Below are 23,190 nucleotides of genomic sequence, written 5' to 3'. Positions count from 1 at the left end.
AACAGCTGCTGTAAGTGATTTTGGGGGGGTGGGGGGCGTGGGGGTCCCTGTGCCCGAGTTTGGGGGGGGTGTCCGTGCCCTCCCATTCTGTGCTGCCACCAGCGGGGGAGGGGGTCATGGGGTGCTGCCCCCTCCCCAAGATGCTTTTTTGGGGTGCAAATGGGGTGTGGAGGCTGTGCTGGGGGGTGAGGGGGAGGGGGTGTCCATCCTGCGTGCTGTGGTGCCATAGGGGGGACCCCTCCCCCCCAAAAGGAGGTGCTGTTCCCCCCCATTACACAGCGTGGGGGGAGAGGTCCTCGTCCTCGGTGGGGGGGCTGGGGCCCCCCAAAAGCGGTGGGTGGGGGGCGTCCCGGGCCAGCAGCAGCGCGAAGCCTGGGGGAAGAGTGGGGGTGAGATGGGGGGGGTTGGGTAAATTTGGGGGTGTCCGGGGGGGTTTTGGGGTACCTGGCGTGGCTTTGTGCAGGACGAGGCTCTCGCTGGGCTCCTCCCCCTGCGGAAATTGGGAGGGGCCTGAGGGGTCTCGGCAGCGCCGGCTGGGCCCGCCCTACCCACCAGGGGACCCCACCCCACCTCCCATCCCGCCCCCCACCCCACTCCCTCTCCAGCCCCCGGAACATCCCCCAGGCTCCTGGGTTCCCCCCCGGAACCCCAGCCAGAGCTCCCCCAACCCCAAAACCTGCAGCCCCCGCAGCCCCCGCGCCCCCCATCGCCCCCAGACCCCATCTCAGCCCCTCCTCACCCCCAGCCCCACATTTCCCCAGCCCCCCATCTCAGCCCCCCAACATTTCCCCAGCCCCCCACATTTCCCCAGCCCCCCACCGCCCCCAGCCTCTCCCCGTACCTGCCCCGGGGGGGGTCCCGGCTCCCAGGGGGCTTCCCAGCCCTTCCCCCACTCGTGCCCCCCGATTCCATTGCGCCCCAAATCCTGGGGGTCCTGCACCGGGCGGGGGGGGCCGGGGCAGTGCAGGGGGGGCCCGGCCGGGGGTTTTGGGGACCCCTCCTGCGGGCTGGGGACATCCTCGAGCAGCGGCCCCAGAGATTCCCATGCTGGGGGGCTGGGGAGGGGGGGACTGTCCGGGGGGGGCCCCTCCACATCCCGGGGGGGGCTGGGGGGAGACCCCAAGCCCGGAGTGCTGGGAGGAGGGAGGGGCTCTACCCCAGAAGTGCTTTCAGAAGACCCCGGCCCTGAGGGGACAGAAGGGACCCCCATCCGGGGGGGGCTGGGAGGGGGCCCAGACATGGCAGGGGGGGACCCTGAGCCGGTGGTGGCAAAATTGGGGGTCCCCAGGGTGGCGGAGGGAGGGGTCCCCATTCCCATGGGGCTCGAGGGGGTCCCAGTGGTGGCACATTGGGGGGTGGCCGTCACCACAGGGCTGGGGGGGCTCCCTGGGGTGGCAGAGGGAGGGGTCCCTGTCCCCAGGGGGCTGTGGAGAGTCTCGGTGGTGACACATTGTGGGGTCCCTGTCCCCACAGGGCTGGTGGCACGGGGGAACCCTGCTCGGGCTGGGCTGGAGGGGGTCCCCACGGTGCCACATTGTGGGGTCCCTGTCCCCACAGGAGTGACGGGGGTGCCGCTGGTGGCACATTGCGGGGTCCCTGTCCCCACAGGACTGGTGGCATGAGGGGACCCTGCTCGGGCTGGGCTGGGGGGCGTCCCCAGAGTGGCAGAGGGAGGGGTGCCCCTCCCCATGGGGCTGGCGGGGGTCCCGCTGGTGGCACTCTGGGGTGTCCCTGTCCCCGCGGGGCCGGGGGGCAGAGGCGGCGGCGGCCGGCGGGGGCTGGGGGGCGGTGCCCCCCTGGAGGCGCCGGGCGGGGGGCTCTGGAGGGGCTCCGGCCGGCGGAAGATGAAGGCGGATTCCGTCAGGCTGCGCTGGTACCGCAGGAAGGGCCGGCGAGCACCTGGCGGGGGCGAAAGCTCAGCAGGGACCCCCAGAGCCCCCCGTGCACCCCAAGCCGTCCATGGCTCCTACCGGGGGTGCCGCCGGCCAGGGGGGATGTGGACGTGGACCCCGAGCGCTCCCGCTGCCGGAAGAATTCCCGGGGGTTCTGGGTGCGCTGGGAGACCAGGATGGCGGCTTCCTGCGGGACCGGGGGGTCAGCGGGGGTGGCACGGGGCACCGTGGGGCACCACGGCAGGCCCAGTGCCCCTGTGACCCCGGGGGCAGGGAGGGACCCGGTCCCGACACTCACGGCCGCCGTCCCGCTGAGCCCGGTGCGACCCCCGCGCTCCCGCTCGGCCGCCTCCTGCTCCCGCTGCTGCTGCTCCTGCGGGACACGGCGGCGATGGGAAACAAGGATCCCTCAGGATGGAGCCTGGATCCCTTGGATTGGAGCCCTGGGTGCCCTGGGTAGAGCCCTCACACCTCCCCAGGTCAGAGCCCCATCCCGCATCCCCCTGCAACAGATCTCCTGAATCCTTGGGATGGACCCGCTCGATCCCGCAGGATGGAGCCCCTGCACCCCCTGGGATGAACCCCCAGATCCCCCGGAATGAATCCCTTCAGATTCCCCCGGATCCGCCGGAATGAATCCCTTCAGATCCCCCCGGATCCCCCGGAATGAACCCCTTCAGATCCCCCCGGATCCGCCGGGATGAACCCCCCCGGGATGAACCCCTTCAGATCCCCCCGGATCCCCCGGAATGAACCCCTTCAGATCCCACTGAACCCCCCCGGGATGAACCCCTTCAGATCCCCCCGGATCCCCCGGAATGAATCCCTTCAGATTCCCCCTGATCCCCTGGATGAACCCCTTCAGATCCTCCCGGACAGACACCCAGAACTCCCTGAACCCCCTGGGATTGTCCCCCCGGGATGGACCCCCTGAAACCCCCTGGGATGAAGCCCAGACTCCCCGGGATGAACGCCCTGGATCCTGCTGGGGTGGAGCCCCCGTGTCTCCCAGGACAGACCCCTCGATCCCCCCTGAGACTCCCATTCCTGCCCCCTTCCCGCTCACCCATCGCTCCTGCTCCTTCCTCCGCTCCTCCGCGTCCAGCCGCGCCTGCTCCTGCCTGCGGGGCCGGCACAGGGGGCGTCACGGAGGGCACAGGGGGACGGGACACGGGGTGGGACAGGGATGGGGACATGGGGCTAGGACATGGGACACAGATGGGAAAAAGCAATGGGATATGGGGACATGAGGGTGGGACAGGAATGGGGACATGGGGGATGGGGGCATGGGATAGGCTGGGAAACACCAGTGGCATATGGGGATGGGACGTGGGACAGGATAGGAAACACCAGTTGGGATACAAGGATGGGGACACAGGAGTGGGACATGGGACACAGATGGGAAACACCAGTGTGATGTGGAAATGGGACATGTGACAGGATGGGACATAGATGGGAAACACCAGTGGGATGTGGGGACAGGGACACAGGAATGGGACATGGGACACAGATGGGAAACACCAGTAGGATGTGGGGAAGGGGACATGGGGGTGGGACATGGGACACAGATGGGAAACACCAGTGGGATGTGGGGAAGGGGACATGGGGGTGGGACAGGGATAGGGACATGGGTCTAGGACATGGGACACAGATGGGAAACACCAGTGGGATATGGGGACAGGGACAAAGGGCTGAGACAGGGATGGGGACACGAGGCTGGGACAGGGATGGGGACACGGTGCTGGGACAGGGATGGAGGCCAGCGCTGCCCCTCACCGCCGCTCCTCGATGAGCCGCTCCCGCTCCTGCAGCCGCCGCTCCCGCTCCGCCGCCTGCAGCCGCTCCTCCTCCATGCGCTCCCGCTCCCAGCGCCGCCGCTGCTCCCGCTCCCGCTGCTTCTCCTGCTCCTTCCGCTGCTGCTCCTCGCGCTGCGCACGCACCGGGATCAGCCCCGGGATCGGCACCAGGAACCGGCACCGGCAGCTGGACCGGGAACTCACCCGCCCCGGCAGCAGGAGAGGGGCCGGGGTCCCGCTGCCGTCGGCACCGGCACAGGGAACCGGCACCGGGACTGGGACCCCGCCACACTTCGTGCTGGGGCTCTCCCAACCTCGGCACCGGGACCGGCACCGGGACCCCACCGACCGCCGCACCAGCACTGGCACAAGAATCCCCCGGGGCTCGGCACTGGGACTGAGACCCCCACCCCATGGCCGCTGGGACCCCTGCAGCGTCAGCACCGGGACCCCCACAGACCTCTGGGCCGGGACCGGGACCCCGCTGCACCCCACACCGGGACTGGGACCATCACCAAGCTCGGCACTGGGACCCCCGGGCTCTGTCCCGAGGCAGCAGCCGTGTCCCCATCCCCGGGACACCGGGAGACCCCCCCAGGCCTTCCCCAGCCCCCAGCCCTCACCTCAGCCTGCTCCCAGAAGGAATCGCGCTGGGTGCGCTGCAGCTCCAGCGCCGGGTTGGTCTTGCGGTAGTTGGTTCCCTGGGGAGCACGGGGGGGGCAGGGTGAGACCCCCAGAACCCCCCAACACCCCCAGAGAGCCCCGGGAAGGACGGGCAAGCTCCCACCGCCCCCCAGGTGCCCTCCCCATTGCCGCAGGGACGTCGCCCCCCACTCACCACCAGCTCCGGGGTGTCCTGGGGGGTCCTCCTGGGAGGGCGAGGGGCGGGGGGCTCCAGCTGTGCCAGCACTCGGCGCAGCCCCTCCAGCGTCACCTCCTCGGGGCGCCGGGCGCTGATCACGGCCGTGGCCTCCTGCCACCGGCACGGGACAGGATGGGACAGTGCCATCCCTCCCACGGCCCACCCCCCCGCACGGCTCCAGCTCCCCGGGGAACTTCGGCACAATTCCCACGGCCGTGTCAGATGTGGGACTGGATCCAGACGTGGGGCCGGATCCAGATGTGGGGCCGGATCCAGATCCCGGACCCACACAGATCACCGGAAGCTGTTCCGGGGGATGGGGGGGGCAGGACCCCCCCGTTAGGACGGGACCGGGGGGGGCAGGGATCCCAACCACAGCTCCGGCACGGCGGCCAAGACTGGGAGCACTGGGAAAGCGGCGGCTGAGTCAGCAGCGCCAGGAATGCGCCCGGGCACAGGCAAAGGTCGGGGAGGCGGGATGGGGGGGACAGGGGGGGCAGGAATGGGGAAGCTGGGGTGGCGGGGACCCCGATACACCCCCCCAGCACCCCCCGAGGGCTCCGTGCCCCCCACTCACCCTGAAGAAGCTGCGGATGGCCGGCAGGTGCCCGGCACACGCCGCCCGCTGAGATTCCGGCACCTTTTCCCCCACCTGGCACCGCAGCCATTGCTCAGCTCGGGGGGGTCCCGTCCGGGGGTCCCCCCGAGCTGCCCCCCCGCACTCACCCAGCTGATAAGGACGATCCTGGGAGTGCCAGAACCAGGATCGGGGACCCGGCACAGCCCGTACATGACGCTGCCCACAGAGAATTTTCCAGCGAGTTCATTCGGCCCCCCGGCTGTAAGGAGGGGGGGTCAGAGGGGGTACGGGGAAACTGGGGGACCCCCCCTAATACTCCAGGGCAGCGTCGCTGCCGGTACCTCCGGAATCCAGGAGCTTGAGGTCGTGGTGCTTCTCATAGCCAAAGACGGCCCTGGGGGGAGAAAGGGGGTCAGGGTGGGGGTCAAGGTGGGGGGGTCAGAGCGGGTGTCACATAAAATGGGGGGACCTGCCAGGCTTGGGCACCCCCCGTGCTCCCCCGTGCCACCAGCTTGGGATGAATTCATGGAAATGCCGCCGGCAGCATCCGCCCCCGGGACAATGGGAATGTGGGAAGCGCCGGAGCGGCACTGCCCCCCCAGCGACCCCCCCCCCCGTGCGGCCGTGCCGGGACCCCCGCCCGGCCCTGGGAGGGTTCGGGGGGCCCCATCCCGGCGGGACCCTCCTCTTTCCCCCCGGGCATTCCCGGCGGCTCTGCCCCTCTTTGTTCCCGCGTGGCTCCGGTTCGGGGCGCACGCGGGACGGGGCTGGGCACGGCTCCGGCAGCACGCGTGGAGCGCGGCGCGGCGGGGCACGTCACGCATGTCACGGCATGTCGCGACAGGCTGCGGCGCCACATGGCGGGACAGAGCCCGGCACGCGGCCGGGAGGGCGCCCGGGAGGAGCCGGCGCTGGAGCGGGTCCAGCCGCGCTGCGGGGGCAGAGGGCAATGCCCGGGCGGCCGGTGGCCACGGTGACGAGCCGTCCCGTGACGCCGGGGGGCTGCGAGGCCGATGAGCCCCGGTGCCGTCGCCCCCCACCCCGGGATGGGGGTTTTGGGGGACACCGGTACCGAACTGGGGCCAGCCCGGGACCCCTAGCCCGGGACCGTCCCGAGACCCGCGTACCCCCGCTGCAGCCGGGCAGAACCCCCCTTTCCGCATCCCGGGGTGCTCCCCGCTCCCGCAGCCCCCCCCGGGCCCGTCCTGCCCCAGCCCCGGGCGGCGGCGCCGCTCCCAGCCCGGCGGCATCGGGAGGGAGCGGGCGGGACGGGGCGAGACCGGCTGGGGCTCCCGGTTCCCAGCGCGGCGGCGCGTAGGGCTCAGTCCTGGGAGCCCCCGCGGATCCGGCACCCCCCGGCCGAGACCCCGGTGCGCCCCGGAGCCCCCTTCCCGGTGCCGGTAACGGTGCCTCTCGGCCCGCCCCCGACGCCCTGGCCCGTGCCGGTGGCTGTTCCTGCTCCCGTTCCCGGTCCTGTGTCCGGTGCCCGTCCCAGTGCCCGTTCCCGGTCTCGGTCCCCTCTTCCGTTCTCGTTTCCATTCCCGCTTCCCCGTGCCGGCTCCTCATTCCCGGTGCCCTGTTCCCTGTCCTCCCTTCCGTCCCCGTTCCCGGTCTCCATTGCCGGCTCCCGTTCCTTCTCCCGGTGTCCCCCCCCCTCCCATTCTCACCAGTCGGTCCCAGCCCGGGGGTTCCCCACGTCCTCCCGCGCCGCCAGCAGCGCCAGCCGGTACCGCTCCAGCCCCGGCCCCGCCATCCCGATCCCGGGGCCGATCCCGATCCCGGGGCCGATCCCGATCCCGGGGCCGCCGCCGCCGCCCTGCGCCCGCCCCTCCCTCCCCCGCCACCCCCCCGGCACTTTCCACCGCCCACGGGCGGCACCGGGCGGGGCGGGGGCGGGAGCGGCCGGGAGGCACCGGCACGGGACGGGCGGCGCTGGGAGCGCTGGGACGCGGGGAACGGGCCTGGGTCCCGCACCGGGACGGGGTTCGGTACCGGGATGAGGGTCCCGTACCGGGATGGGGATCTCGTACCGGGACGGAGGTCCTGTACAGGGATGAGGATCCTTTATCGGGATGGGGGTCCCGTACTGAGATGAGGGTCCCTGTGCTGGGATGGGGGTCCCTGTACCAGGGTGAGGGTCCTGTACCAGGATTAGGATCCCATATCAGGATGGGGGTTCCTGTACAGGGATGAGGGTCCCATACCGGGATGAGGGTCCCATACTGGGATGAGGGTCCCATACTGGGATGGGGGTCCAGTACTGGAATGGGGGTCCCTGTACCGGGATGGGGGTCCTTATATGTGCGTCCGTGTACCGGGATGAGGGTGCTCTACTGGGATGGGGGTCCCATACTGGGATGAGGATCCTGTACCAGAATGGGGGTCCCTGTACCAGAATGGAGGTCCCTGTACCGGGATGAGGGTGCTGTGCCAGATTCCCATTTCAGGACATGGATGCAGATTCCAGGATCCCACTCTAGAACGTTTGTGGAGGTCCCAGGATCCCACAGCAGGACACGGATGTCACAGCAGGACGTGGGGCAGGTCCCAGGGGCCCACGCTGGGCTGTGTGCCTGGCTCCAGCACTGGAATGTGGCTGCAGTGCCAGGATCCCACCCCAGCAGGAGGGACCCCAGACTGTGTCCCCTGTCCTTTCCCCCGGCCCTGGAGCCTTTCCCCCATTCCCTTTTTACACCAGGAAATGGGATTTTGGGGGCTGGGGGAGTCGCCAGGTCCCCCTCGACCATGAAGGGGGTGGCAGGGGGGTCTCGGGGACATTCCCAGCCCAGCGTCTGGCCCGGCCCGGCCCAGCACGGCTCCTGTCCCAAAGCCTCTCCCATCGTTCCCTTATTTGGGCACCGCGTCTGGAAAATCCCAAATCCCCAGGGAGGAGAAAAATGCTGGAAAATGGGATCTTGGGCCCAGGGACACGCCCAGCCCAGTGCGTGGCGAGCCCTGCCACCCCCTGTCCCAGGGTCACTGCTGTCACTGGTGTGAGTGACATTACTGGTGTCACCGGTGTTACTTTTTACTGGTGTCACTCTTGCTGGTGTCACTGGTTTTGCTGGTTTTGCTGGTACCACTGGTGTCACTGGTTTTACTGGTGTCACTGCTGCCACTGCTGTCATTGCTGTCACTGCTGTCACTGCTGTCACTGCTGTCAGTGACGTCACTGCTGTGGCTGGTGTAACCGGTAGTGCTGGTTTTGCTGGTGTCACTGGTTTTACTGGTGCCGCTGGGGTTACTGCTGTCACCGGTTTCACTGCTGTGTGCCGCTACTGTCACTGGTGTCCCTGCTGCCAGTGATGCCACTGCTCTCGCTGCTGTCACAGGTGTCATCGCTGTCGCTGCTGTCGCTGCTGTCGCGGCTGTCGCTGCTGTCGCGACCCCGCCCCCCCGCCGATGTAGGCGTGGCCTCTCATTGGGGCGTGCCCTTCGACCCCGCCCAGCATGGTGGGCGTGGCCTCCGCAGCGGGGGTGGGCGTGGCCCCGAGGGGGCTGAGCCGTCACGTGGCGGCGCGGCGCCCCCTGGCGGCGCTCCTTTGTCCGCGCGGGGGGCGGGGCCTCGGGGGGCGTGGCCAGGCGGGCGGCGCCGCGCGGGATTGGCGGGGCGGGGCGGGGTGGGGCGGGGCGTGCCGAGGCGACGCGCGCTGATTGGCTGCTGGGCGGGGTGGGGCGGGGCGGGCGGGGCGGGGGTCGGTAACGGGCCGGGTCCGGGCGGGGGGCGCTGAGCGGGGCCGCTCCGCTGCCCGGGGCCCCCCGCGCCCCCATGGACCCCGACGTGGATTACGAGCGCCCCAACGTCGAGACCATCAAGTGCGTCGTGGTGGGCGACAACGCCGTGGGCAAGACGCGGCTGATCTGCGCCCGCGCCTGCAACGCCACGCTGAGCCAGTACCGGCTGCTGGCCACGCACGTGCCCACCGTGTGGGCCATCGACCAGTACCGCGTCTGCCAGGAGGTGAGGGCCGCGGGCACCGCCGGGCACCGAGCGGGGGAACGGCGGGAGGGGCGTTACCGGGGACACCGGGCACCGGGCATCGCCGGGCACCGAGGGGCACCGGGGCGAGGGGGGAACAACAGGGGGTACCGAGCACCCGGGAGCAGCAGGTGTCGCAAGGGACATCGAGCGGGGAATTGGGAGGGGGTAGCGGGGGCACAGCGGGGTAGTCCCGGTGGTTCCGGGCAGGGCGGTCGGTGATGGCGCCGTTCCCGGTGCCGTTCGCGGTGCCGACAGGTGCTGGAGCGCTCCCGGGATGTGGTGGACGAGGTCAGCGTCTCCCTGCGCCTCTGGGACACCTTTGGGGACCACCATAAAGACCGGCGCTTCGCCTATGGCAGGTGGGACCGCGACCCGCCGCCGGAACCCCACCCCCTACCAGCACCGCCACCGGCACCCCCGAGACCCCCACCGCCACCCCAGCTCCTGTCACCGGCAGCCCAGCCCCCACCCCCAGCACCCGAACGCAAGCCCTGCCCATCCCGGGATGCACAGAGCCAAAGGAGCCCCTTGGGCTCCTGCCAGCGCCCGGGGAGCAGCTCTGGCACCCCAAACCCCATCCCCCTCCGGGCGCGCCTTTGGGGGCGCCGTGACCCCAACGCTGTCCCCCCCGAAGCCCCCCCCGAGCAGCGACCCTGCTGCTCACGGCCCCTCCGGAGCTGTGGGTGGGGGGCGGCTCCAGGGGGGCTTTTGTGGTGCGGGAATCCTTTCGGGGGGGCGCTGAGCTGGCCGCAGGAGCGTCCCCCAGACCTGCCGTGGCCCCCCGGTTGTAAACAGCCGGTCCCCGTGGCCGCTGGCACGTCCGAGCTCTTATCGCCGCCGCCCCGCGCCAGCCCCGCGGCACCGCTAATCTCCCCGGGGCACGGCGGGGCCCGCGGGTGGGGAGCCCCCCGGCACTGGGGGGGCTGGGGGGGCTGCGGGGGCCGTGTCCCCGTGGCTCGCGGTGGCCCCGGGGCTGGCCGGGGGCCCCGGGGGGGCCGGTGGCGGCTATCTTGGTCTGGGACACGGGCCCGGCTCCAGCGGCGCCTCCCGGTCACGTCCCGTCCCGGCACGGACTAAAAACAACCCGGGCCCGGGGCCACGCGGCTGCTCCGGGGACTTGGGGGTACTGGCACCCCCCTGTGTCCCCTGGCACACAGGGCCCCCATGTTCCCTGGCACGTTATGCCCCCGGAGCAGGGCTGGGATGGCCGTGGCCGCCCCACGGTGGGCGCGGGGCAGGGTTGGGGACAGCAGGCGTGGAATGTCGGTGGTGCTGGGGGCTGGCACCCACCCAAACACCCCCCGTGGGACCCCCCCCATGGGTGCTCACGGGCTGGGACCACCACGGTGCCCACCCGAGCCGGGGCAGCCCGTGGCTTGGCCGGCGGCAGTGACCCGAATCCAGGTCCCGTCGGGTCCCTCCTGTCCCCTGTCCCTGTCACGGGGCTCCCAGAGGCCATGGAGTTCCTAGGGGGTCCTGTGGTTCCGGGGGTCTGTGGGATTCCCGTGGCCGTGGGGGAACCTCTCAGGGGGTCCTGAGGCTCCTGGGGCGTCCCAGGCTGGGGACAGTGTCCCGGGGCGGGGCTGGGACCCGGGTGCCGCCTGAGCAGGGCGTGTTTGGGGACGCGAGCGGCAGCGGGTGGCCCCGGGGCAGCGCTGCCCTCCCGCTGCCGCTCCTCCCCGCAGGTCGGACGTGGTGGTGCTCTGCTTCTCGCTGGCGAACCCCAACTCGCTGCGGCACGTGAAGACCATGTGGTACCCCGAGATCAAGCACTTCTGCCCCCGCACCCCCATCGTGCTGGTGGGCTGCCAGCTGGACCTGCGCTACGCCGACCTGGACGCCGTCAACCGCGCGCGCCGGCCGCTGGCCAAGTGAGCCCCCAGTGTCACCCCCCCAGCCCCACGGGGACAGGGACACCTCAGTGTGTCATCACCAGTCCCATTAAAGTGGGGACCCCTCCCTGTGCCGCTATGGGGACCCCCAGTTTTGCCACCACCATGTGAGGGGGTGTTATCTCCCCTCAGGGTGGGGTCTCCCTGTGGGTCAGGGGCTTCTGACAGCGCTTGTGGGGTGGAACCTCTGCCCTGCTTGGGGCCTCCCCTCCAGGCCCCCCTGGCACCCCCACAATGAGGGGCCACCTGTGATGGGGACAAGACCTCCCAGCATCCTTGGAACAAGGAGGGTCTGCCCTAGACACGCTCCTCAGCCCCTCACCCTCTCCGTGCCCCCCAGGCCCATCAAACCCTCGGACATCCTGCCACCGGAGCGCGGTCACGAGGTGGCCCAGGAGCTGGGGGTGCCGTACTACGAGACCAGCGTGGTGGCCCAGTTCGGGGTCAAGGACGTGTTCGACAACGCCATCCGCGCCGCGCTCGTGTCCCGCCGTCACCTGCAGTTCTGGAAGTCCCACCTGCGCAAGATGCAGCGCCCGCTGCTCCAGGCGCCCTTCCTGCCCCCCAAGCCCCCCCCGCCCCTCATCCAGGTGCCCGACGCCCCCCCCGGCCTGGGGGGGGGCCCGGCCGCGCTGTTCCAGGCCCCGCTCTGCGCCGACGTCGTCTTCCAGCTGCAGGGCGGCCACCGCGTCTTCGCCCACCGCGTCTACCTGGCCACCGCCTGCTCCCGCTTCTACGACCTCTTCACGCTGGAGGCGCCGCCCGAGGGCGACGGGGGGACCCGTGACCTGTCCTCGTGGGGCCGCGGCTTCCTGAGCCTGCGCTGGGAGCCGGTGGCCGACCCGGTGGCGGGGCGGGAGCGGCGGATGGCGGTGGTGGCCATGGACCGGGGCGTGCGGCCGGAGCCGCTGCGCGCCGTGCTGGAATATTTGTACACCGGGAAGCTGGAGAGGCCCCACGGCGACCTGAGGCAGGTGGGGGCCGTGGCCGAGCTGCTGGAGGTGTTCGACCTGCGCATGATGGTGGCCAACGAGCTCAACCAGGAGAGCTTCATGAACCAGGAGATCACCAAGGCCTTCCACGTGCGCCGCGCCAACCGCGTCAAGGAGTGCCTGGCCAAGGGCGTCTTCGCAGGTATAGAGGGTGGGGTGGGGGCTGTGGGGATGGGAGGGTCACCGCTGTCACCTGCAGATGGTGTCACCTTCTCGTGGTGCCAGGGTGGTCATGGGGCTATGGTCAACCTGAACCTTTTCCACCACTGAGGTCTTTGTAGTCTGGGGTCCTGTCCCAGTCGGTCATGGAGGTGCTGCTGGGGTGGAGTGACGGTTCTGGGCTGTGGTGGCCAAGGGGTGCTTGTCCCCAAGGCAGTGGTGTCCCCATGGAAGGAGTGTCCAAGGGATTCTTGTCCCCAAGGCAGTGGTGTCCTCATGGAAGGGGTGTCCAAGGGATTCTTGTCCCCAAGGCAGTGGTGTCCCCATGGAAGGAGTGTCCAAGGGATTCTTGTGCCCCCTCATTGACAGCGGTGGTCAATGAGTGGCTGTCCCTGGTCTGCTGTGTCCGAGGGGTGGCTGTCCCTGGGCTGAGGGGGACAAGGGATATCTGAGGGGCGGCTGTCCCCCCCTGAGCTGTCCCCTGTCCCCAGACGTGGTGTTCCTGGTGGATGACGGCGCGGTGCCGGCGCACAAGCCGCTGCTCATTGCTGGCTGTGACTGGATGAGGGCCATGTTCCGGGGGGGCTTCCGCGAGAGCTACGCCAGTGAGGTGGGGACCAGGAGGGACCTGTGGGGCCGGGGGGGCAGCTTTGGTTGGGGTCGGGGGGCTCCTCAGACCCCCTGGCCCAGGGACATGTGTGTCCTACTTCCCTCTTGCACAGGGAGCTGTGCTGGGTTGTGGGGGCTATTCCAGTGCTGGGGGTGCTGTGCCAGCTCAGGCACTTCCAGGAGGGTCTCCCTTTCCCCCAGCCCATTTTGGGGGTGTCTCTGAGCTCCCCCCAACCCCCCCCCCCCGATCCCACAGGTGTCCCTGCCCGGCACCAACTGCGCCTGCCTCCGCGCCGTCCTCGACTTCCTCTACACGGGGGTCTTCACCCCCACGCCCGACCTGGACGCCATGGAGCTGCTCATCCTCACGGACCGGCTGTGCCTGCCGCGGCTGCAGGCGCTCACCGGTGAGCCCCCCCCCGCTCCCCGCACCCCCCCCCCCCCCCCCGGTATCCCCCCCGCTCCCCGCGGCCCCTGACGTCACCTGTCAATACCCTGCAGCTGCCGCGGGGACGGATCGATCGTCCCCGTGTGTCACTCGCTGTCCTTATGTAAGCGCGGGGGGGGGGGGCCCGGGGGGCACATCCCCGGTGTGTGACCCCCCCTGAGCCCCCATTCCCCCCTCTCCCAGAGCAATACGCCGTGGACGAGCTGCTCCGAGCCTTCATGCAGCGCGTGGAGATCGACGAGCAGGTCATCATCTACCTGGAGATGACGCAGGTATGGGGGGGCTGGAGGGCACGGAGACCCCCGGGAGGGGGGGAGGGGCACAGGGACTCCCAGGTGATGGAGTGACCCTCTCCCCAAATCCCTCTCCAGTTCCACAACGCCCGGCAGCTGGCGGCGTGGTGCCTGCACTACATCTGCACCAACTACAACCGCGTGTGCCGCCGCTTCCCCCGCGAGATGAAGTTCATGTCCCCAGGTACGGACGGGGTGGGCGGGGGGCACGGGGAGGGGTGGGGGTCCCCCGCCGTGCCCTGAGCCCCGGGATGTCCCCGCAGAGAACCAGGCGCACTTCGAGCGGCACCGCTGGCCGCCGGTGTGGTACCTGAAGGAGGAGGATCTGTACCTGCGCTCCAAGAAGGAGCGGGAGCGCGAGGAGCAGCTGCAGCGCAAGCAGCACCCCCGCAGCAAGTGGTGCTTCTGGAGACCCTCACCCCCCGTGTCCTGAGCGGGGGGCTCGGGGAGGGGACCCCCGCGTGGGGCTGGGGGCTCGGGAGGGCTGGGAGCCCCTGTGCTGAGCAGGGGGTTTGGCCCCGGGGTCCCCGTGCAGGGTGAGGGGGCTCAGCTGGGCTGGGGGCCCCTGTGGTGAGTGGGGGGCTCGAGGCTGGGGGGCTTGGCTGGGCTGGGGCTCCCTGTGCTGCGCTGGGGGCTCAGGCCCTGGGACCCCCACACTTGACTTGGGGGGCTCAGCTGGGCTGGGGGTCCCTGTGTGGAGTGAGGGGCTTTGGCCTGGGGCTTTTATAAAGGGCTGGGGGGCTCAGCTGGGCTGGGGGTCCCTGTGTTGAGGGGGGGCTTGGGCCCTGGGCTCCCATGCAGGGCTGGGGGTCCCCTGTGCTGGGCTGAGGGGCTCAGGACCCCCACTCTCAGCCCCAGGGATCCCACACTGAACAGAGGGGTTGGCCCCAAGACCCCCACCCTGGGCTGTGGCTCTCAGCCCTGGGACCCCCCCACCTCTGAACCAGGGGGCTTGGCCGGGGTGGGGGTCCCCCAAGGGCTTGTTTACCCCCCCTCCCCGGCTGTTTACAGGCTCTGCCGGGTCGCAGCCCCCCCGGTCCCACCGTGCCTTTCCCCGGTGGGGGGGGCCGTGCTGAGCCCCTCCCCCCGGCAGGGCCCCCCCGCCCCGGCCATCGCTGGTGCTACCTCTGACCGAGCAGTATTTGGGGCTGGGGGTGTGCAGGGAGCGGGGGCTCTGCCGCTCCCCCTTTCTTTTCTGGGGGGTCCCCACCCCCGTAGGGCTCTCTGGTGCTGTATTTTCTCCCCCCTCTCCTCCGTGGGGCAGGGGGGGGCCAAGCTGTGAGCAGGGCGGGGTGGGTGGGGGGTGGGCGCGGGGAGGGGTCCCTGGGTGCTTGTGTGGCTGCGAGAGCCCCCGGCTCATCTCTGTGCCTTGGACGGGCCCCCCGGGGGGGGATCATTGTCCCTGTCCCGAGGGCGTGGCATTGTCGCTGTCCCCGGGATGTGTCCCCACCCCGGAGTGAGGGGGGAGCACCGTCCCCTCCCTCGGGCTGAACTGCACAACCGTTTTTACACTTTTTTACCCCAGGAGCACAGCGGCCCCCCCCGGCCTCGGGGTCCCACCCGGCCCGGAGCGGGGCCCCCCCACCTCAGCAGCGGCTGTTTTAACCTTTAATAAAGCTTTTTGTAACGGAGCTGGACTCTGCTGGGCCCCCCCAGGTCTGCTGAGCCCCCCAAACCCTGCTGGGCCCCCCCAAACCCTGCTGGGCCCCCCAGCACGCGAGCCCTCCCCTCCAGGAAGGAGTGACACGGGGGGGCTTCACTGGGGTGTATTTATTGGGGGGGAACAGAAGTGGGGGGACCTGACCCACACACTGGGGGGGACACGAGTGGGACATAAAGGGGGGGGGGGGGTCATTTATGGGTGGGGGAGATCCCTGGCACGGCAGGAGGGGTGGGGGGGGGAGGGTTCCCCCCCACCTCAGGGTCTGTCCCAGGCTGAGCCCCCCCAGCTCCAGGGTCCCCCATTCCCCCCTCCCGATCTTGCAGGGCCCTGGGAGCAGAGCCTGAGGTCACCTCAGCTCCCGTGGGGGGGTCAGGGACAGTCAGGGGGGGCTGGAGGGGACCCGGGGATGTCCCTGGGGTCCCACTGCAGCTGCTGCTGCTGTTTCCAGCCCGGGAGCACAGCTGGAGCCTCAAACATCTGGCCAGTGGCCATGGGACTGCAGCATCCCATGGGGATTTGGGATCCTGGGGGGGTGGGATGCAGGATCCCCCAGATCCCCATGGCCTCCCTCCCCCATTTTTTTCCCTCCCCAACACCCGTGCCTGGCCGATGCTGCGCCCTGGGACGCCGGGCTGAGCTCGGGGCTCTCGGGGCCGGAGCAGCAGGTAGCGCAGGTTTCCCGGGATCCTCCCGTCTGAGCCGGCTCTGTTCCCAGCCACGCCGCCCTCCGGGAAGGGCGGGAGGCCGCGGGAGGATCCGGGAGCCGGTGGGAGCCATGGGAGGATCCCCTCGAGGGTGCTGGAGCAGCTCCCAGCCCGCGGGAGGGCTTCGGGCAGGGGGGGATCCCGGCCGGGCTCCCCCCACGGGGCGGCAGGGGGGTCTGTGCTCACCCCTCTCCCACGGCCGCGCTGCCGGGGCGTCCCGGCATTCCCGGCGTTCCCGTTATCCCGGCAGTCCCGGCTCAGGCGGGGCCGTAGCAGAGGATCTCGCTCAGGTCGTAGCCGGTGACAGCGAAGGTGTCCCCGGCGGGGTCACAGAAGCGGGCGCCACACACCTGAGTGTCTGTCACACACTCGGCGTGGCAGTGCTGCATCTGCGGGGGAGAAGGGGCGGATCCAATGCAGATTCCAATCCGAATTCCAGGATTTCCACAGCTCCAAGGGCCACATCCCTCTGTCCCCTGTCCCCATGGAGCAGCCGTGGCTCCAAGTCCCGCATCCATGTCCCAAGCCCGGACTGACCTCGATGTCATCGGTGTCCGGGTTCCTGCTGAGCTTCCAGACGTGGACAAAGGAATCCTCTGCACCCGAGAGCAGCTGCCAGGGGAGCACAGGGACCGTGGGGACACCACGGAGGTGGCAGTGCCATTGGCAGGGTGGGACACTGGGGTGGCATGGGGGGGTGGGAGTTCAGGTTGGAATGCCAAATGGGACACCGGGTTGGAATGCCAGGTTGGGATTTCAGGTTGGAATTCCAAGTTGGGATTTCAGGCTAGAATGCCAGGTGGGATGTGGGGTGGGATGCCAGGCTGGGATTTCAGGTGGGAATTTCAGGTTGGAATGCCAGGTGGATGTCGGGGTGGGATGCAGGTTGGGATATTGGGCAGGATGCCAGTGTGGGATGCTGAGTGTGATGCCAGGTGTGACTCCAGGTGTGACACCAGGTGTGACCCCTGTCCCCTCCGTACCTTGCCGGTGAGCGGGGCCAGGTCGAGCGCGTAGATCCAGCGGGCGTGGGCGCTGACCTGGGCACGGATCCGCCCCGAGGCCGCCTCCCACAGCCGGATCTGCCCGTCCCCGTAGCCCGCGGCCACGATCCCGTTCCACAGCGCCACCGAGGAGCAGGTGCAGCTGGACACAGGGCCACGTGTCACCACCTCTGGGGTGTCCCTCCCTCGTGTCCAACACCCCGCGGGGTCCCCGGGGCTCACCCAGATCCCGGGATCTTCCCGAGCAGGGTGAACTCCTCCCCGCTGCTCCACAGGCACAGCATCCCGGAGTCATCGGCTGTCACCAGGTCCGCAGCCCCGTCCTGTGGGGAGAGATGGCTCAGTGTCCCCACTCTGGGATGGCACTGTCCCACGGGCACCAGGACAAGCTGGGACAGCTCCTGAAGCGCTGACGGCTCCCGGCCGGAGCGGGGCCGGCAGCGCCCGGGGGCGGCTCCGTTGGAACTCGTCCGGCCCTGCCCACGCTGCCACGCCAGGGTGGATTTCGAGGAAGGATCAGGGCACCCCTCCCTCCCTCCCTCCCTTCGTGAGGATTCCCAGCTCCTCCCGGCCCTGGGAATGCCCCAGTGCAGCCCTGGGAACCCTCGGAGCAAAGCCCAGGGCGGCAGTGGGAGGTGACACAAGAGCTCCGTGTCACCACGGTGACACGGCAGCTCGGGAATGGCATCTGGGGGATGAATTCCTTGGGGATCCCAGAGCAAGGAAAGTTCAGTGACTCATCAGGGAAAGTGCTGAGTGGGAGGAAACTGGCTGGTGAGTTTGCAGAGACCTGCCCTGTGAGCTTCCAGTGCCTAAGGAGGTTGCAGGAGAGATGGGAGGAATCTGGGACAGAGCATGGCGTGACAGGACACAGGGAGTGGCTTCCCACAGGAGAAGGGGAGATTTGGGTGGGATTTTGGGAAGAAATCCTTCCCTTCCCTGTGAGGGTGGGGAGGCCCAGAGAAGCTGTGGCTTCCCAAGGCTGGAGCCACCTGGGACAGTGGAAGGCGTCCCTGCCATGGCAGGGGTGGCACTGATGAGATTTAGGGTCCCCCTCTCCCCCATACCGGGGCCTGGCCCTGCTCGGCCGCGATGTCGGTGATGGGATCCCGGTGCTGCTCCAGGACCTCGCTCAGCGTCACGTTGGTCCCTTTTGGGGGGATGTCAAACACCAGCACAGCCCCAAAGGATGTCCCTGTGGGGTCAGGGGGGTCAGCAGGGGCTGGGCCAGCCCAGGGCCACCACCCTGCCCACGCCCTGGGCTCACCCACGCAGATGAAGCGGCCGCCAACCGCGGCGATGCCTCGGGCAAACACGGAATGTGCTGGAAGGGAAAGGTTTGTGTCACTGTGGGACAGGGATTAGGGAAGGGACAGGTTTGTGTCACTGTGGGACAGGAGCTGGGCTGGAAGGGAACAGGTTTGTGTCCCTGTGGGACAGGGATTGGGGAAGGGACAGGTTTGTGTCACTGTGGGACAGGGATTGGGGAAGGGAACAGGTTTGTGTCACTGTGGGACAGGGATTGGGCTGGAAGGGACAGGTTTGTGTCACTGTGGGACAGGAATTGGGCTGGAAGGGACAGGTTTGTGTCACTGTGGGACAGGAACTGAGGAAGGGACAGGTTTGTGTCACTGTGGGACAAAGATTGGGGAAGGGAACAGGTTTGTGTCACTATGGACAGGAATTGGGGAAAGGGACAGGTTTGTGTCACTGTGGGACAGGGATTGGGGAAGGGACAGGTTTGTGTCACTATGGACAGGAATTGGGGAAAGGGACAGGTTTGTGTCACTGTGGGACAGGGATTGGGGAAGGGACAGGTTTGTGTCACTGTGGGACAGGGATTGGGGAAGGGACAGGTTTGTGTCACTGTGGGACAGGGATTGGGGAAGGGACAGGTTTGTGTCACTGTGGGACAGGGATTGGGGAACGGACAGGTTTGTGTCACTGTGGGACAGGAACTGAGGAAGGGAACAGGTTTGTGTCACTGTGGGACAGGGATTGGGGAAGGGAACAGGTTTGTGTCACTGTGGGACAGGGATTGGGGAAGGGAACAGGTTTGTGTCACTGTGGGACAGGGATTGGGGAAGGGACAGGTTTGTGTCACTGTGGGACAGGGATTGGGGTCACACTCCAGTCCTGGCACAGGTTTGGGCCTGTCACAAGACATTGAGGTGTTGGTGTGCAGGAGGTGGGGAAAGGGCTGGAGCCCCAGGAGCAGCTGAGGGAGCTGGGGAAGGGGCTCAGCCTGGAGAAAAGGGGATCAGGGGCTGTGGGAAATGCATTTGTAGAGAAGTTTTAAGGTTTAGCAGAAGGGTTGGACAAATGGGGACCGTGTGGCTCTGCACAACTCCCTGACAGGAGGGGACAGCCAGGGAACAGGGACAGGATGAGAGGGAACAGCCCCAAGCTGTGCCAGGGGAGGTTTAGGTTGGACATTGGCAAAATTCCTTCCTGGAAAGGGCTGGAATTTCCACCCTGGCAGGGGTGGAGTGGCTGTCCCTGGGCGGATTTCCCAGCCCTGTGCAGGTGGCACTTGGGGACAGGGTCAGGGTGGCCTGGGCAGGGCTGGGGGGATTCACCTGCCGGGAGCTCCGGGACGTCCAGGGCGTGCCAGAACACCATGGTGGAGCCATCAGCGTCGTACATCTGCCACAGAGGGACGGGCTGGGACACTCTGGGGGGGACAGGGGGACCCCCAGGACCCCCCCTGCCCCCCAGGCCTCACCTGCACCCCGCGCTGGGACGTGAGCACCAGCAGCACCCGCGACGGGAGCTGGCACCACGCGGCCTGCAGGGACACAGAGGGGACACCGAGGGACCCCGCTGTCCCCTCCTGGGGCAGCACCCCCAAAACATCCTGCCAACCCCACCCTCTGGGGGTCTTCCCCTGGAGAACCCCCAAAATCCCATCCTGAAGCCTCTCAAATCCTCCTCCAGGAGCCCCCCAAACTCCTACACCTGGAACAGGAGCTCCAAATCTCCTCCTGGAGCCCCAAAATCTCTTCCTGGAGCCCCCCAAATCTCCTCCTGGAACCCCCAAATCTCTTCCTGGAACAAGAGCCCCCAAATTTTCTCCTGGAGCCCCCCAGTCTCCTCCTGGAGCCTCCCAAACTCCTTCTCCTGGAACAGGAGCTCCCAGATTTTCTCTTGGAGCCCCCCAAACCCCTCCTCCTGGAACAGCAGCCCCCCACATCTCCTCCTGGAGCCCCCCAGACCCCTCCTCCTGGAACAGCAGCCCCCCACATCTCCTCCTGGAGCCCCCCAAACCCCTCCTCCTGGAATAGGAGCCCCCCAATCTCCTCCTGGAGCCCCCCAAACCCCTCCTGGAGCCCCCCAGACCCCTCCTTCTGGAACAGCAGCCCCCCAGTCTCCTCCTGGAGCCCCCAGCCCCCTCTCCCGGGGTGCAGTCCCCTCCCCCAGGTGTGTTTGATGCCCACAGGTCAGTCCCTGCCAGCCTCAAGGACCCCCCCCAATTCCCCCAGACCCCTCAGGGGGCTCCTTTCCCCCACCCCGCAGGATCCTGAACCTCCCCCCGCCCCATTTCAGTGCCAGGGCTGTGACACGACCCCCCCCCGGTGCCAGGGCCGTGTGCCACTCCCTGCCCGCTGCCCGCAGGACCCAGCCCGGGCTCTCCCCGTGTCTCACCTGGGTCAGCAGGGGGGTGCTGAGGGCCGAGCCCCCTCCCCGCGCCTGCAGCTGCCGGGTGGGCCCCTCGCTGGCCAGCAGGCTGAGCGTGGTGCCGTGCACGGCCCCGAAGGCGGGGGCGCGGCGGGGCGGGCACAGCACGGCCAGGTTGTTGTACAGGGCCGAGCTGCTGCTCCGCAGCGCCAGGCTCCGCTCCCGCCGGTACGGCCTGCGGGCACAGCGGGGCTGCCAGGGCTCCGGGGGCACGGCCAGCGGGGTTTGCGGCCGGTTCTGGGGGGGCTGGAGCGCATCCGAGGGGTGGGGTGGGAACAGAGAGGGAATGGGGGCGGATCCAAGAGGGGCAGGGATGGGTCTGGAGGGGCTGGTGTGGGGCTGGTGATGGGTACAGATGGGGAGGGGCAGATCCAGAGGAGCGGGGGGCAGATCCAGGGGGGCTGGGGGCAGATCCAGGGGGCTGGGGGTAGATCCAGGGGGGCTGGGGGCAGATCCAGAGGAGCGGGGGGCAGATCCAGAGGGACTGGGGGCAGATCCAGGGGGGCTGGGGGTAGGTCCAGGGGGGGCTGGGGGCAGATCCAGAGGAGCGGGGGACAGATCCAGGGGGCTGTGGGTAGGTCCAGGGGGGTCCGGAGAGCTCCAGGGGGCTGAGGGCAGATCCAGTGGGCTGGGGGTAGGTCCAGGGGGGCTGGGGGCAGACCCAGGGGGCTGAGGGTAGGTCCAGGGGGGTCCGGAGAGCTCCGGGGGCTGAGGGCAGACCCAGGGGGCTGAGGGTAGGTCCAGGGGGGTCCGGAGAGCTCCGGGGGGCTGGGGGCAGATCCACCCCTCTCCCCTCCCGGTGCCCCCCGCAACCCCCGGCCCAAGCTCCTGTGCCAGGGACCCCAGCCCAGCCCCACCTCACGGACCCCCCGCCCTCCCCGAGCCCCTCCTGAGGCCCGTTCCCCCTCAGGGCCCCTCAGCGCTCCCCAGTTCCCCCTCAGTATCCCCGATTCCCCCTCAGTGCCTCCCAGTTCCCCCCAAGTTCCTCCTCAGCGCCCCCCGATTCCCCCTCAGCCCTCAGTGCCTCCTGATTCCCCCCCGGTTCCCCTCAGTGCCCCCCGGTTTCCCCTCCCCCCCTCGCCGCTCACCCGGTGCTTGCCGCCGCCATGGAGACGCGTCGCGGCGTGATGACGCAACGGCGGGCGGCGCACGGTGACACGTCACGTTGCCGTGGAGCCCGGGACGCCAAAGGGGCGGGGATGGCCGAGGTGGGACTGGGAGGGACTGGGGGAAACTGGGAGGGACTGGGAGGGACTGGGAGGGACTGGGGGAAGTGGGACGTGGCGGAGCGGGGCGGAGGGGGCGGGGGATGGCTGGGAGGAGCTGGTGGATGTGGGGAGTTGGGGTGTACTGGGAAATACTGGGGTGTACTGGGGTATACTGGGGTGTACTGGGGTATACTGGGGTATACTGGGATGTACTGGGATGAGCTGGGATGTACTGGGGAGCCATGCTGAGGTGAGCTGGGAGGTACTGGGCTATACTGGAGTGCACTGGGATGAGCTGGGGGTCCATGCTGGGGTGGGCTGGGAGGTACTGGGATATACTGGGATGCACTGGGATGTACTGGGCTATACTGGGATGTGCTGGGCTACACTGGAGAGCCATGCTGAGGTGGGCTGGGAGTTACTGGGCTATACTGGAGTGTACTGGGATGCACTGGGATGAGCTGAGATGTACTGGAAAGCCATTCTGAGGTGGGCTGGGATGTATTGAGCTATACTGGGATGTACTGGGATGAGCTGGGATGTACCGGGAAGCCATGCTGGGGTGGGCTGGGATGTACTGGGATGAGCTGGGGGTCCATGCTGGGGAGGGCTGGGAGGTACTGGGCTATACTGGGATATACTGGGATGCACTGGGATGTACTGGGCTATAGTGGTGGTCCATGCTGGGATGGGCTGGGAGGCACTGGGCTATACTGGAGTGTACTGGGATGAGCTGGGATGAGCTGGGATGAGCTGGGATGTACTGGGGGGCCATGCTGGGGTGGGCTGGGAGGTACTGGGCTATACTGGGATGCACTGGGATGTACTGGGCTATAGTGGGGAGCCATGATGGGGTGGGCTGGGAGGTACTGGGATGAGCTGGGATGTACTGGGAAGCCATGCTGAGGTGGGCTGGGATGTATTGAGCTATACTGGGATGTACTGGGCTATAGTGGTGGGCCATGCTGGGGTGGGCTGGGAGGTACTGGGACATACTGGAGTGTACTGGGATGAGCTGGGATGTACTGAGGAGCCACGCTGGGCCGCGTGGCGGTGTACTGGTCCATACTGGGGGAACTGGGCTGCTCCCGCCGGGGCAGGGGGAGCTGTGTGTGCCTCTGTCCCGGCGCAGAAGGGGAAATCCCGCGGGGCCGGCACCAGATCGAAGCAGGACAAGCCCCGAGCGCAGCCCCGGCAGTCCAAGAAGGGATCCCCCAAAAGCTCGGGGCGCGACTCGATCCAGCTCAGCCCGTCCCCGGATGCCGAGCCCCAGGAGCCCCTGGACGTGGAGCCCATCCTGGACGAGCTCCTGGAGCGGGTCCTGGTCGAGAGCGCGCTGGCGGCCGTGGCTCGGCAGGTGAGACACCCGCTCCCCCGATTCGGGGAGGTTTTGGGGGGCTGGGAGCTGCGGGCGGGGTCTCAGCGCCG

General features: G+C 68.8%; 3 protein-coding genes across 3 annotated transcripts; 1 reads left to right on the top strand and 2 right to left on the bottom strand.

The window, feature by feature from the left end:
- Positions 1-13: 13 nt before the first annotated feature.
- On the bottom strand, positions 14-6,931 carry LOC311153051 (uncharacterized protein). The gene is made up of 13 exons (XM_084204602.1): positions 6,798-6,931; positions 5,472-5,524; positions 5,277-5,389; positions 5,128-5,202; positions 4,527-4,661; positions 4,312-4,389; positions 3,669-3,820; positions 2,959-3,013; positions 2,191-2,265; positions 1,971-2,079; positions 842-1,899; positions 445-490; positions 14-372 (listed from the first exon to the last, which is right to left on the bottom strand). The coding sequence occupies exons 1-13, from the start codon at positions 6,881-6,883 to the stop codon at positions 272-274; spliced, it is 2,136 nt and encodes a 711-aa protein (XP_084060728.1). The 5' UTR covers positions 6,884-6,931; the 3' UTR covers positions 14-271.
- Positions 6,932-8,844: 1,913 nt separating this feature from the next.
- LOC311153177 (rho-related BTB domain-containing protein 2-like) lies at positions 8,845-14,061 on the top strand. Its single transcript, XM_084204803.1, has 9 exons — positions 8,845-9,091; positions 9,368-9,471; positions 10,798-10,983; positions 11,345-12,138; positions 12,647-12,765; positions 13,021-13,171; positions 13,396-13,484; positions 13,584-13,689; positions 13,769-14,061. The coding sequence occupies exons 1-9, from the start codon at positions 8,900-8,902 to the stop codon at positions 13,936-13,938; spliced, it is 1,911 nt and encodes a 636-aa protein (XP_084060929.1). The 5' UTR covers positions 8,845-8,899; the 3' UTR covers positions 13,939-14,061.
- Positions 14,062-15,305: 1,244 nt separating this feature from the next.
- WDR54 (WD repeat domain 54) lies at positions 15,306-21,665 on the bottom strand. Its single transcript, XM_084203815.1, has 10 exons — positions 21,643-21,665; positions 20,522-20,729; positions 19,602-19,664; positions 19,456-19,522; positions 18,144-18,200; positions 17,944-18,071; positions 17,099-17,199; positions 16,856-17,018; positions 16,410-16,484; positions 15,306-16,261 (listed from the first exon to the last, which is right to left on the bottom strand). Exons 1-10 carry the CDS (start codon positions 21,660-21,662, stop codon positions 16,130-16,132), a joined length of 1,014 nt encoding a protein of 337 aa, XP_084059941.1. The 5' UTR covers positions 21,663-21,665; the 3' UTR covers positions 15,306-16,129.
- Positions 21,666-23,190: the final 1,525 nt, after the last annotated feature.

The sequence above is a fragment of the Fringilla coelebs genome, assembly GCF_963513975.1.
Source record: "Fringilla coelebs genome assembly, chromosome: 4".
NCBI classification, from domain to species: Eukaryota; Metazoa; Chordata; class Aves; order Passeriformes; family Fringillidae; genus Fringilla; species Fringilla coelebs.
Note: the sequence above shows the minus strand (reverse complement) of the source record. Positions and strands in the feature narration are given on the sequence as shown.